Raw genomic sequence first — 15,939 nt, 5'->3', positions numbered from 1 at the left:
ACAGCTAGAGACTGAGTGTGAACAAAAGTAGCCTTTGTTGTCTTTTCCTAGCACTACCTCGTGCGCATGCGGCCTGGGGGAGGGCAACGGGAATGAACAAAGGCAACAAGTATGAATTATATACATGTGTACATATGTATATGTCTGTATGTACATATATGTATACGTTGAAATGTATAGGTATGTATATGTGCATGTGTGGACATGTATGTATATGCATATGTATGTGGGTGGGTTGGGTCATTCTTTTGTCTGTTTCCTTGCGCTACCTCGCTAACACAGGAGACAGCGACAAAGTATAATAAAAATAAAATGATATTTTATTATACTTTGTTGCTGTCTCCTATGTTAGCGAGGTAGCGCTATGTTACCTCGCTAACATAGGAGACAGCAACAAAGTATAATAAAATATCATTTTTTTTCATTATACTTTGTCACTGTATCCCGTGTTAGCGAGGTAGTGCAAGGAAACAGACAAAAGAATGGCCCAACCCACCCACATACACATTTGTATACATACACATCCATACACACACATATACATACCTATACATCTCAAGGTATACATATATATGTACACAGACACAGACATATACATATATACACATGTACATAATTCAATTGTTGAATGTGTTTGATGATAGAGTGGCAGATATAGGGTGTTTTGGTCGAGGTGGTGTGCAAAGTGAGAGGGTTAGGGAAAATGATTTGGTAAACAGAGAAGAGGTAGTAAAAGCTTTACGGAAGAAGAAAGCCGGCAAGGCAGCAGGTTTGGATGGTATTGCAGTGGAATTTATTATAAAAAAGGGGGTGAATGTATTGTTGACTGGTTGGTAAGGTTATTTAATGTATGTATGACTCATGGTGAGGTGCCTGAGGATTGGCGGAATGCGTGCATAGTGCCATTGTACAAAGGCAGAGGGGATAAGAGTGAGTGCTCAAATTACAGAGGTATAAGTTTGTTGAGTATTCCTGGTAAATTATATGGGAGGGTATTGATTGAGAGGGTGAAGGCATGTTCAGAGCATCAGATTGGGGAAGAGCAGTGTGGTTTCAGAAGTGGTAGAGGATGTGTGGATCAGGTGTTTGCTTTGAAGAATGTATGTGAGAAATACTTAGAAAAGCAAATGGATTTGTATGTAGCATTTTCGGATCTGGAAAAGACATATGATAGAGTTGATAGAGATGCTCTGTGGAAGGTATTAAGAATATATGGTGTGGGAGGCAAGTTGTTAGAAGCGGTGAAAAGTTTTTATCGAGGATGTAAGGCATGTGTACGTGTAGGAAGAGAGGAAAGTGATTGCTTCTCAGTGAATGTAGGTTTGCGGCAGGGGTGTGTGATATCTCCATGGTTGTTTAATTTGTTTATGGATGGGGTTGTTAGGGAGGTGAATGCAAGAGTTTTGGAAAGAGGGGCAAGTATGAAGTCTGTTGGGGATGAGAGAGCTTGGGAAGTGAGTCAGTTGTTGTTCGCTGATGATACAGCGCTGGTGGCTGATTCATGTGAGAAACTGCAGAAGCTGGTGACTGAGTTTGGTAAAGTGTGTGAAAAAAGAAAGTTAAGAGTAAATGTGAATAAGAGCAAGGTTATTAGGTACAGTAAGGTTGAGGGTCAAGTCAATTGGGAGGTAAGTTTGAATGGAGAAAAACTGGAGGAAGTAAAGTGTTTTAGATATCTGGGAGTGGATCTGGCAGCGGATGGAACCATGGAAGCGGAAGTGAATCATAGGGTGGGGGAGGGGGCGAAAATCGTGGGAGCCTTGAAGAATGTGTGGAAGTCGAGAACATTATCTCGGAAAGCAAAAATGGGTATGTTTGAAGGAATAGTGGTTCCAACAATGTTGTATGGTTGCAAGGCGTGGGCTATGGATAGAGTTGTGCGCAGGAGGGTGGATGTACTGGAAATGAGATGTTTGAGGACATTGTGTGGTGTGAGGTGGTTTCATCGAGTAAGTAATGTAAGGGTAAGAGAGATGTGTGGAAATAAAAAGAGCGTGGTTGAGAGAGCAGAAGAGGGTGTTTTGAAATGGTTTGGGCACATGGAGAGAATGAGTGAGGAAAGATTGACCAAGAGGATATATGTGTCGGAGGTGGAGGGAACGAGGAGAAGTGGGAGACCAAATTGGAGGTGGAAAGATGGAGTGAAAAAGATTTTGTGTGATCGGGGCCTGAACATGCAGGAGGGTGAAAGGAGGGCAAGGAATAGAGTGAATTGGATCGATGTGGTATACCGGGGTTGACGATCACTCAAAATCTTTTTCACTCCATCTTTCCATCTCCAATTTGATCTCCCACTTCTCCTCGTTCCCTCCACCTCTGACACATATATCCTCTTTGTCAATCTTTCCTCACTCACTCTTTCCATGTGACAAAACCATTTCAAAACACCCTCTTCTGCTCTCTCAACCACACTCTTTTTATTACCACACATCTCTCTTACCCTTTCATTACTTAATCAAACCACCTCACACCACATATTGTCCTCAAACTTCTCATTTCCAGCACATCCATCCTCCTCTGCACAACTCTATTTATAGCCCATGCCTCGCAACATACAACATTGTTGAACCACTATTCCTTCAAACATACCCATTTTTGCTTTCTGAGATAACTTTCTCGACTTCCACACATTTTTCAACGCTACCAGAAATTTTGCCCTCTCCCCCACCCTACGATTCACTTCCGCTTCAATGGTTCCATCCGCTGCCGAATCCACTCCCAGATATCTAAAACACTTCACTTCCTCCAGCCTTTCTCCATTCAAACTTAACTCACAATTGACTTGTCCCTCAACCCTACTGTACCTAATAACCTTGCTCTTATTCACATTTACTCTCAGCTTTCTTCTTTCACACACTTTATCAAAATCAGTCACCAACTTCTGCAGTTTCTTACCCGAATCTGCCACCAGCGCTGTATCATCAGCAAACAACAACTGACTCACTTCCCAAGCTCTCTCATCCACAACAGACTGCATACTTGCCCCTCTCTACAAAACTCTAGTATTCACCTCCCTAACAACCCCATCCATAAACAAATTAAACAACCACAGAGACACCATGCACCCCTGCCACAAACCAACATTCACTGAGAACCAATCACTTTCCTCTCTTCCTACACGTACATATGCCTTACATCCTCGATAAAAACTTTTCACTGCTTCTAACAACTTACCTCCCACACTACATATTCCTAATACCTTCCACAGAGCATCTCTATCAACTCTATCATATGCCTTCTCCAGATCCAGAAATGCAACATACAAATCCATTTGCTTTTCTAAGTATTTCTCACATACATTTTTCAAAGCAAATACCTGATCCACACATCCTCAACCGCTTCTGAAACCACACTGCTCTTCCCCAATCTGATGATGTGCATGCCTTCACCCTCTCAACCAATACCCTCCCATATGATTTACCAGGAATACTCAACAAACTTATACCTCTGTAATTTGAACACTCACTCTTATCCCCTTTGCTTTTGTACAATGGCACTATGCAAGCATTCCACCAGTCCTCAGGCACCCCACCACGAGTCACACGCACTAAATATCCTCACCAACCAGTCAACAATACAGTCATCCCCTTTTGTAATAAATTCCACTGCAATACCATCCAAACCTGCTGCCTTGCCGGCTTTCATCTTCTGCAAAGCTTTTACTACCTCTTCTCTGTTTACCAAATCATTCTCCCTAAACCTCTCACTTTGCACACCACCTCAACCAAAACACCCTATATCTGCCACTCTATTATCAAACACATTCAACAAACCTTCAAAATACTCACTCCATCACCTCACATCACCACTACTTGAAATCACCTCCCCATTAGCCCCCTTCACTGATGTTCCCATTTGTTCCCTTGTCTTACGCACTTTATTTACCTCCTTCCAAAACATGTTTTTATTCTCCCTAAAATCTAATGATACTCTCTCACCCCAACTCTCATTTGCCCTCTTTTTCGCCTCTTGCACCTTTCTCTTGACCTCCTGCCTCTTTCTTTTATACATCTCCCAGTCATTTGCATTTCTTCCCTGCAAAAATCGTCCAAATGCCTCTCTCTTCTCTTTCACTAATAATTTTCTTCTTCATTCCACCACTCACTACCCTTTTTAATCTGCCCACCTCCCACGCTTCTCATGCCACAAGCATCCCTTGCGCAAGCCATCACTGCTTCCCTAAATACATCCCATTCCTCCCCCAATCCCCTTAACTCCTTTGTTCTCACCTTTTTCCATTCTGTGCTGTCTCTCCTGGTACTTCCTCACACAAGTCTCCTTCCCAAGTTCACTTACTCTCACCACTCTCTTCACCCCAACATTCTCTCTTCTTTTCTGAAAACCTCTACAAATCTTCACCTTCGCCTCAACAAGATAATGATCAGACATCCCTCCAGTTGCACCTCTCAGCACATTAAATCCAAAAGTCTCTCTTTTGCGCGCCTATCAATCAACACGTAATCCAATAACGCTCTCTGGCCATCCCTCCTACTTACATAAAAAAAATATATAATTACTTCTTAATGGTACGAAAAATATGGTATTTTTTCTACACCATTTCAACATCATTTTTTGTTGACTACTAAACATCTTTTAAAAATCAACAGAGCTTAACAAAAGGTTTTGAGTGAACCAGACTGAACTGGCTCCAGCACATGCCTAGTAGGAGTGGTTGATAAATATTATGTAAATGTGTGCCAAAATGGCCAGGAAAAGCAAGGCTTGCCTCTGTTTGTGGTGGAAGGTAATGAACCTGCATTTTTTGGTTGTAAATGGTTGTCAGAAATGCAGACCAGGTGAAAAGATATTCACTTTTTTTTTGTTTTAGGAAATAATTGAAATTCTTAGCAGTATGAAGTGTTACTTAGAATAGAATTAGGCACTGTCAAAGGTGTTAAAGCTAAACTTGAGTTGAGAAGGAAGTTAAGCCAAATGATAATTAGGTAATGTCAAAGGTGTTAACAATGATGTTAGAATTAAGGAGGAAATCAGCGTCTTAGGTTTTTCAGACTTAAACCTGTACCCTATGCTGTTACAGAGATTCCACAAGAGAAGAGTTAAACAGACTTGTAAATGCTGGGGTGCTTATACACGTTAGGAAGGCTAATGATGATATCAAAATTTGTGATCATAAGCTAATTCAGAGAAGATGTAGAAATTTCGAACCCTACCATGATAAGACTGATGAATTGTTTAGCAAGTTAAATGGAGGGTAAAAGTTTACAAACAAGACCTTTCTCTGGTATACCAACCAGCTGTTGTTCAAAAGACAGCTTTTGACTATAAATACCCATCTAGGATTGCAGGATGAGTTTTAGGAGCTCCAGCTGTTTTTCAGTTTGTAATGGATAAAGTAGAATGTTCGCTGTTGATACAGCGCTGGTGGCTGATTCATGTGAGAAACTGCAGAAGCTGGTGACTGAGTTTGGTAAAGTGTGTGGAAGAAGAAAGTTAAGAGTAAATGTGAATAAGAGCAAGGTTATTAGGTACAGTAGGGTTGAGGGTCAAGTCAATTGGGAGGTGAGTTTGAATGGAGAAAAACTGGAGGAAGTAAAGTGTTTTAGATATCTGGGAGTGGATCTGTCAGCGGATGGAACCATGGAAGCGGAAGTGGATCATAGGGTGGGGGAGGGGGCGAAAATTTTGGGAGCCTTGAAAAATGTGTGGAAGTCGAGAACATTATCTCGGAAAGCAAAAATGGGTATGTTTGAAGGAATAGTGGTTCCAACAATGTTGTATGGTTGCGAGGCGTGGGCTATGGATAGAGATGTGCGCAGGAGGATGGATGTGCTGGAAATGAGATGTTTGAGGACAATGTGTGGTGTGAGGTGGTTTGATCGAGTAAGTAACGTAAGGGTAAGAGAGATGTGTGGAAATAAAAAGAGCGTGGTTGAGAGAGCAGAAGAGGGTGTTTTGAAATGGTTTGGGCACATGGAGAGAATGAGTGAGGAAAGATTGACCAAGAGGATATATGTGTCGGAGGTGGAGGGAACGAGGAGAAGAGGGAGACCAAATTGGAGGTGGAAAGATGGAGTGAAAAAGATTTTGTGTGATCGGGGTCTGAACATGCAGGAGGGTGAAAGGAGGGCAAGGAATAGAGTGAATTGGAGCGATGTGGTATACAGGGGTTGACGTGCTGTCAGTGGATTGAGTCGGGGCATGTGAAGCGTCTGGGGTAAACCATGGAAAGCTGTGTAGGTATGTATATTTGCGTGTGTGGACGTGTGTATGTACATGTGTATGGGGGGGGGGGTTGGGCCATTTCTTTCGTCTGTTTCCTTGCGCTACCTCGCAAACGCGGGAGACAGCGACAAAGTATATAAAAAAAAAAAAAAAAAAAAAATGTTATTTAGATGGTTAATAATGAGGTTTGTGTAGTTACTACAATTATATCTCCTTTTTATATCCTGTCTTACTTATACACTTTTAAAGGCCTCTTATCACCACATAATTAGACTTGAGCATTATTACATGATCACTTCTTCCAATAGGTGTAATGTACATAATGTTCTCAATATCCATCATTGTATGGGTGAGGATAAGGTCTAGTAATGATGGTGTATCAAATCCTCTCATCATAGTATTCTCTGTGACATGCTGATAAAGGAAATTTTCCTGTATACACTCTAAAAACTTGTGTCAGCATGACTCCCTAGCACCATGAAAATCCAAATTTTCCACCAGTCAGGCTTTTATAATTGAAATCCCCCATTATCAGTAGTTTACCATCTCTAAGAAGTTAGTGCTTCACTGCTTCATTACCATCATGGTTGTTCCCTCATTGTTATCATTGTGTTTTTGTTCCAGGTCATTGCAGTTCTGTAGAGGATTACATACTAATAACAACACTATGTTCTTCTTCACTATAGTTACTATTCCCATTATGTATTGTCTGAAGGATTGTCCTCCACTATTTCTTGCAACTTCGTATTTTCTTTTATTAAGAAGGCTAATCCTCTCCCCCCTTTACCTTCTCTTTCCCTTCTTGCTGTCATGTACCCCTCTGGACAGAAAAGGTGAGAGTTTATCTCTTTGGTAGGCTTATCTTCCATGACTCCAGTTTTATCAGGTGCACTGTCCCATATACAATGCTTAAATTCCATTTCTTTACCACTAACTATTAACCCATCAACATCTGAATCCATTATTTTCAGTCTGACATCACCATCTCCTAATGCTCCTGCCTTCTCTGCAGTCTAGCAGAGCTGCTCCATCCTCTTGCCATGTGTGGCATCTCCAGTATTTTGTCTTTGCTTATCTTCCTCTCTTCCTTTGATTTGTCATGCTTGATAAATATCCAACTGAATTCCACCATGCCTGTAAGATTCTTTGCTTTTATAAATACTTCCTGAGTTGATGATTCCAAGTCAAATGTAACCATAAGTGGTCACCCCATAAAGTCTTTGTTATAACTTATTCTTCTTTCCTTTGTCAATGAAGTCACTTCTGGCAGTCCTAGCAGTCCCATACCCTCCAGCACATATTTTAATACACATTTCCTCCTTATCTTGTATGACCTTCCATTCCAAAAATATTCATTAATTTAAGTCTAGCAACCTCTTGCTTTACTAATATTTCTAATTTTGGTGCGACCCACTTTTCAGCTAGATCTTCAGTGTGGTAGTGTCAACCTCTGTGTCTAAAACTTTCTCAGTAATCGCTCTTTTGGTCTGCAAGCACTGGTCCTGTATTCTCTTTACTTTTATAAATTTTCCATCAACTACCCCATATATTTCTTTCACTGCTCTGTCTCTAACCATGCTTATTACTTTTTCAACCTCCTCACTCAATTTCCGATGTATCTCTGTTTGTTTCACCCTAGGCCTGTGTTCTGACATGTGGAAATTGTCAGAAATAAAGCCAATTGCCAAAATCTTATTTCCATAAGTGTTTAATGATTTTAGACCTATTAACATCAAATACGAAATGTCTTGAAGACATAATGAGAAACTATTTGTGTAATAGCAAGATGACTTCAGAGATCCACTGCGGTTTGCATATTGTAAAAACAGGAGTGTGCAGGATGTAAGTTTGACCTTTATGAATGAGATTAGCAAGCATTTAGACAGACATAACACAAGCAAGAATCTTAAACAGGTGCACCCCACAGATGCATCATGTCACCCACTTTATTCAGTTGGTATACTGTTGACTGTAGAGGTGTTTTTAGCATCTGCACTATTTTAAAATATGCTGATGATACAGTAATCATAAGAAAATTTTTAAATGATAATTGTAATGATTATATGGCACAAGTTAGTTGCTTTGTTGAGTGGTGTAAAACAAATTATTTGCACTTGAATGAAAAGAAAACTAAGGACATGATAATAGATTTTACGACAAAAAACATGTACCAGACTTAATTACAACTGAAGATGAAAATGTGGAAAGAGTAAGAGTGAGTTAGTACAAGTATCTAGGCTTTATCATAGGTGACCAGTTAAAAGTCGGTGCAAATATTGATATGGTGTATCAGAAACGTAAACAAAGATTGCACTTTGTACATATCTTAAACGTCTACATATAGAAAACACAATAATTCATCTTTTTAATAAGTCAATCATAGAATCAATTATATGTTTTTCAATCACCACCTGGTATGGCAAGCTAGTAAGTAAAGATAAAAATTAACTTGACAAAGTTGTTAAGAAAGCTAGGAAATTGGGTGCAAACCCTAAAACACTAGATATGCTGTATCAGGAATGTGAAATGAAGCAGGTGAAGATCATGCAAGATGCAACCCATCCTCTACACCAATACTATGTATTTTCAAGGTTAGGAAGAAGACTGTCTCTGCCTATACAGCACACTGATTGATTCAGAAAATCATTTGTACCAAAAAGCATTCTTCTGTTTAAACATCTAAAGATGCCATAACTCCTCTGTGATATAGCTTCTGAGTGCAATAGATGATTCCCTATGTGGTATTTCATGAGGTACTTTTATGTGATATTTTATAATTCTTATACATTTTAACCATGAATTGAGCTTCTTACCATAATGAATTTCATGTTGTATCATGTATGCAATTTGACAATAAAGACATCTTATTTCATCTTACTTCCGAATTTTCTTGTTATTTTCTATGTCCTCTACGTTCATTGGCCTGTTTGTGTGTTTTTGTCCTTTCCTATATTTCAAAGCCTCCTGGTAATAATCTTTGCAATTTCTTGACCAATATTGTCAATAAATTTTCCTCTCATTGCACAGCCTTTATTCGATCTAGAAAAAAACATTAGACTTTGCCTTATTTATATTGGCTTTATCTTCTTTCTTTTGATTTGGTATCTCCTTGAACCCCTCTTTTAAAATTTGTTTTCATTCCTCTCTAATATTGTGACAACCTTCATGGTTCTTGAAAAGCTTAATCAGTTTTATTAACTCTAGGGAGCTGTTGTTTCGGTGCATTGACAACTAGAGACTGAGTATGAATGAAGGTGGCCTTTGCTGTCTTTTCCTAGTGCTACCTCGTGCACATTCGAGGGGAGGGGGCTGTTATTTCATGTGTGGCGGGGTGGCGACAGGAATGAATAAGGGCAGACAGTATGAATTATGTACATGTGTATATATGTATATGTCTGTGTGTATGTATATGTATACGTTGAGATGTGTAGGTATGTATATGTGCTTGTGTGGATGCGTATGTATATACATGTGCATGTGGGTGGGTTGGGCCATTCTTTTGTGTTTCCTTGCGCTACCTCGCTAATGCGGGAGACAGCGACAAAGTATAATGAATAAATAAATAAATATTAACTCTAGCTATGTTATCCTCTGATCTTGCTCCTTCACAATTTCCCATAGCATCCCTAAATAATATTTGGTATGTGGTATTTTCATGTTTTCATAGCTAGCCTTTTTTTCCCCTCTCATCTCATGTTTTCTATTCACTAATGCTGTTTTGAACAACTGGTTTTGGTGTATTCATGTAACTAAACCCATACTATTCATTTCTGGTTTAGGCAATGCTAGAGGTCTTAAATTATCCCCTAAAATTTTACTAATAGCAGTTATTGAAGATGACTGGAGTAAATCAACCTACAGCCTGAGGGCAACTTAAATGTCCAAGTGCCAGGGTGTTGCCTTCTGGTTACACTAGAAATAAAACATTCATATCCTTTTCGTAAACTGCTTTTTCACACAGTGACTTACTGCACCTGTTCACTTCACAGTGTTATCCACTCATTCTCTTACAAACTTGGTCTCGTTAAAAGGAGAAAGATAAGAGAAGGAAAAGATCTTGATTAACTCAAGTTGGCAACACACCTTCATTAGATTTGAACCTGGGAAGCTTCTACTCTCAATCCTCATTTAACCTCATAAGATTTGGCATTCTCTTACTGAACATCTAATCCATGTACTACTTGAAGACCCATTATACTTTACTCCTTCTCCTTACTTGTACCTATTAAGTAAACTTCATTAGCTGAAGATCCTCCAAAATTATGAATAAAATAGGATGGATCACTGCTTAGACCTCTTTCTACAACCATTGTGTAAATAACTGCTATTAAACATGACAGCCAGAGAATGGATGTGAACAAATAAGGCCTGTTATTCATCTGTTCCTGGCACTACATTACTAATACAGGAAATGGTGAACAAGTATAAAAGAAAAAAATATCATCTTGAGCTCATGGAAGAACTATGGAGAAACACATCCATAAGAGAAGTAAATGTGGGTAGGTTCAGAAATATAACTGATGCAATTTTCTTTGGGGGCCTCTTCATACTGATCAGTAATAAAAATTCCATTCTGTAATTTCAAATTTTGTAAATAATATAAAAAACATACACACAATCATAGAAAAACGGAAAATTTTTCAGGCCAATGGTAATTATGCTCCTTATGCTTGTCAATGTGAGTAAACTCGTTAGAAAAATAAACACAGAAGCTCTAAGGTTTTGACTGCATTTCAAGCCATTTTCAAGGGTACAATGTCAGTATTAACAAGAGAATATATACAAATCAGGAAGGAAGCAAGGAACAGGTGATCTACAAGAATGGAAAGGTTGATCAGAACAGTAATGTGACCCATCCCATTACTTAGCAAAAGATGTCAGGTCACCTAATGCTTTCTTAATTTACCTATATTTAATCAGAGATTTCATTAAAATATTATCTTATTCATACATTCCTTCATTCATGTTTCTGATACTGTTAACTTTGGTCATAAAGGACATAATTATAAGCCTTTCTGTAAGTTTCAAACAAAGGTTAACAATTTTTGACTCCCCCGATTAACAGGATATGAATAACTTTGCATGTGTTTGAATATTGTATTTGATACCAAAGCAGTCCTTACAGAATATCTATGCTGCTGAATCATCTTTAATGATTTACCCATTTGGCCAATATAAATCTTAAGATTACAGATTACATTCTGTATGGTGTTTTCTTGTTTGAAAACTACACTGAAATCAATTTGCTTCAAAATAGTTTTAAAAGATGAAAATTACTTGGGATAGGGTAGAACAAAAATTATTTTGTTTTTGAATGTCTTCCTTCTCATTACAATAGTAGGTCTTCCTTGTTCTTTGGATGTCTTTTTTTTCTCATGTTAGCTGAGATGGCATAGGCAAATGAAGCCATAATCAAGGCCATCTCATTAATGCCATGTATATATATTTTTTCCCCATATTTGATCATATAGTTTCTTGTGTTTGTGAAGTAGTACCAGGAACAGAAGAAGAAAGGCCACATCCACTCATATCTGTTCTCATGCTGTTATGTGTAATGCACTGAAACCACAGTTCCCCACCCACAACCAGGCCCCATGTCATGTGAAGCATCTGGAGTACACCATAGAATGCAAAGCATACATATATTTTGTCAAAAACCCCTAGGGGTGGATGAACAGCTGGGTTGATTGTTTACTGACTGCCACAACTAGGATCTGAACCTATGTCCTTGACCTTAGGGAGCCCATGAATGCATTATGGTCAGGAACAATAACACTACACCACGTTAGTCCATATTTGTCAATACCTTCGCAGGATAACCAAGTCTTCTTGAATATCATAAATACAATCATTTCTTCATTAAAAATTCAGGACTGCAAATTCTTCAGGCCCTAAGAAACATACCCATAAAAGTAGAAATCTTAACAAAGTCGTGATGGTTCAAGAAATGATGAAATAATGCATCAACTTGAGTAGGGTGCCATGAAACCCCCCCCCCCCCCCCCCCCCCCCCCCCCAAGTTATCTAATCATCAAAGTGTCTAAAAAAAGCTAATGAACTACTGACATACTCTTCCCTTTTGAAAGTTATAGAGGGAACCAAGTTGTGAAGTTTCTCAAAATTTTCTACAATCTTCACTGGGAGGCCACACACATAATATCATCATGGTAAGTATCATCATGGTAAACTGAAGGTACAGATTTGGGAAACAAACCTAGTTACAAAGGATATCATAAATGAATTTGAAATAACATGAGAGGGAATTACCAATTACACATCCAAATATCTGTTTGTAAAATTTCCATTAACTTTGAAGACATTGTCCATAATACATTACAAATGCTCCCAACATATGTCCAAGTTCTGTTCCAACCAACTGGTCGTATCTCAAAATGGACATAAGTCAGACATATGTCAGCTTGGCATACAGAATTTGTATACCTGTACAGCATTCTTTTATCCTACTCAATTTCTATCGTGATTATCTCATTTTATATTAACCAGCATGAAAATTCATGTGAGAAACTGCAGAAGCTGGTGACTGAGTTTGGTAAAGTGTGTGGAAGAAGAAAGTTAAGAGTAAATGTGAATAAGAGCAAGGTTATTAGGTACAGTAGGGTTGAGGGTCAAGTCAATTGGGAGGTGAGTTTGAATGGAGAAAAACTGGAGGAAGTGAAGTGTTTTAGATATCTGGGAGTGGATCTGTCAGCGGATGGAACCATGGAAGCGGAAGTGGATCATAGGGTGGGGGAGGGGGCGAAAATTTTGGGAGCCTTGAAAAATGTGTGGAAGTCGAGAACATTATCTCGGAAAGCAAAAATGGGTATGTTTGAAGGAATAGTGGTTCCAACAATGTTGTATGGTTGCGAGGCGTGGGCTATGGATAGAGTTGTGCGCAGGAGGATGGATGTGCTGGAAATGAGATGTTTGAGGACAATGTGTGGTGTGAGGTGGTTTGATCGAGTAAGTAACGTAAGGGTAAGAGAGATGTGTGGAAATAAAAAGAGCGTGGTTGAGAGAGCAGAAGAGGGTGTTTTGAAATGGTTTGGGCACATGGAGAGAATGAGTGAGGAAAGATTGACCAAGAGGATATATGTGTCGGAGGTGGAGGGAACGAGGAGAAGAGGGAGACCAAATTGGAGGTGGAAAGATGGAGTGAAAAAGATTTTGTGTGATCGGGGCCTGAACATGCAGGAGGGTGAAAGGAGGGCAAGGAATAGAGTGAATTGGAGCGATGTGGTATACAGGGTTTGACGTGCTGTCAGTGGATTGAATCAAGGCATGTGAAGCGTCTGGGGTAAACCATGGAAAGCTGTGTAGGTATGTATATTTGCGTGTGTGGACGTGTGTATGTACATGTGTATGGGGGGGGGGGGGGGTTGGGCCATTTCTTTCGTCTATTTCCTTGCGCTACCTCGCAAACGCGGGAGACAGCGACAAAGTATAAAAAAAAAAAAAAAAAAAAAAAAAAAAAAAAAAAATGAAAATTCATGCTCACTGAATGGTAACTGAGAGCGAGTACTGACAAAGATGCTGATGTGCACAATGCCAGGATCGTCTGACATTCACTATTGTATGCGTGCAGCCGTTAGCACTGACAGACATACGAACAAGTGTAATTTTCAAAGTGTAATTTTCAAAGTTACATTTTTTCCAATCATATGTAAGGATGGTCATAAGTCGCACAGTTGTGGAGCATCTGTATTCTATAAATGTAATTTATACAGCTCCCCCTTAATGTAAATCAACAAATCATGTACTGGAGGTTTCATGAAAAGAGAACATCAAAACTAATAAGTGAACAAGGATTACTGCTGTGGTCTTTCAGATGGATTAACAAGATCTCAGTGTTTTTTCACATGAGATTTTGAAATGGTACCAGCTAAGAGAGCTAACAATTTACTTAGATATTTGAAATTTTTGTAGCTAAGTACATCAACCAAGCTAATTACATGGCACAGGCGATGACCCTGTTCATGGGTTTTCACTAAACCATACATGAAGGGCAATCCAGGACTGACAGTTGAATATTATTTTATCAGTTCAGGTTTGTCAATAATACAAAATATTCTTTCAGAGGAAAAAAAAAAAAAAATACTTTAAGTTTTTATTCAGTAACCCCTTAATACAATTTATAAAAAACTTCCATATCAATGATTTATATTCTGGCAGTAGAATTGCATTTCCTGACATGTGTTTCTACTGAAATTACTTAGCTCTTTATAGTTACTACAGTTGTATCTCATCTCTGGCTGTAGTTTTCTCTGATTTTCTTTTATTTAACATCATTTAACCACATGCTCAAATTCATGCATTATATGATTACTTTTCCAAGTGGGATTTCATATCTAATATTTTCTACTTCCATCTTGTTATACATAAAGAAAAGATCCAGTATAGAGGATGTACCATCCCATCTGACTCTAGTGTGCTCAATGACATGCTGATACAGGTAATTTTCTTGTACACAGTCTAAGAATTTGCATTTTTACATACCAGTAAATCTAAGTGTTCCTTCTATTTTCTTTCTAAAATCAAAATTCTCCATTATTAGAACATTACGATCACTGAGAAATACTGTATGATGTTTTGCTGCCTCCTGTACCTTTCTCGATGGGCTTTCATTAGTCTTGTTGATCAATTGTTCTAATTAATTTAATCTCTTTAGAGTACTGTAAACTGCCAAAACTTTTATGTAAGATTTTCCAACTGTCAGTTTTCCCATTATCTATTGTTTTAATGGGCCATACACCATTATTTCTTGAAACTTTAATTTGTCTCTATGAAGACCAGTTCCCTTCCTCCTTTGCCTTATCTTTTGTTTTTGCTATCTTACATCCTTTGGAACGATTTCATCTCTTTGGCAAGCACCGCCATAACAGCTCTGACAGTATTTGGTTTAGTTTCCCCATCTGATCTTTAAACTTCAGTTATTTTTATCTGGGACACATGGTGGAATTATCCAAAGGTTGATTTTTGGAATTTGCCTATTATTCCCAAAGAGAGCAGGGTGTTGTCGTAACCCTTGCTCACCGGTTGATTTATGAAAGGATTAGTTTCATTATTTAATGTTTTATCTATTCATGCAGCTTGGGACCCCTGAAGCAATGGCCTGAGCTGTCACTCCTCACCTTACCATCAGTAACAAAACAGACATCACCTTCAGCAAGTTACAACACTTGGGCAAAATCTTCAAAAGTGAAGGAAAAATGAAACCATTAAGAATGAAACAGTAAAAAAGGTTATATTCCTGATTAAATATATACATGGGAAATTAAGTGTAATAATTAAGACTGCATGTGCCAGAATATAAATGTAAATTTCATGTCTTGTTTATACTTCTATGTTGTAAAATCTGCAAATTCTCATCCTGACTCTATCATTCAGTCTCTGTAAGTACCACCACTTGTAATTGTTCATATTTTTAATTTCAAGTCTATAAATCACCTCTATATAATATGCAAATATATTAATTTTTTTTATAATTACCCTAAGACCCAGGTCCTTTCTAAAGGCTAATGCAGCCCAAGGCTGTGCTACTTCCAGTTGCAGGGAAATGTTGACTCCTTTGGAGTGAAAAATTCTTTGACAAGACTGTAGTCTCAATGATACAGCCCGCCAAAGGTGTCTTTTCTTTCACATTGTCACTTCAAGCAGGAAGAGTCTGGTAACACCTAATCATTTATTTATGATTATCCCAGACCCAATTTCTGTGAAAGTCCTGGTGTTTACCAGGACCTTTCTAAAGGTTCCTGC

The 15,939-nt window shown here is 38.5% G+C and overlaps 1 protein-coding gene across 1 annotated transcript in view; it reads left to right on the top strand.

Moving 5' to 3' along the window:
* The window catches only part of LOC139766594 (uncharacterized), a 73,497-nt gene extending 57,841 nt beyond the window's left edge, over window positions 1-15,656 (top strand). The window contains exon 6 of the mRNA XM_071695452.1: window positions 15,273-15,656. Coding sequence (XP_071551553.1) covers window positions 15,273-15,299 — 27 coding nt within the window. The 3' untranslated portion in view covers window positions 15,300-15,656. The remainder of the gene's footprint in view (window positions 1-15,272) is intronic.
* The last annotated feature ends 283 nt before the right edge of the window (window positions 15,657-15,939 follow it).

The sequence above is a fragment of the Panulirus ornatus genome, chromosome 4, assembly GCF_036320965.1.
Source record: "Panulirus ornatus isolate Po-2019 chromosome 4, ASM3632096v1, whole genome shotgun sequence".
NCBI lineage: Eukaryota > Metazoa > Arthropoda > Malacostraca > Decapoda > Palinuridae > Panulirus > Panulirus ornatus.
Note: the sequence above shows the minus strand (reverse complement) of the source record. Positions and strands in the feature narration are given on the sequence as shown.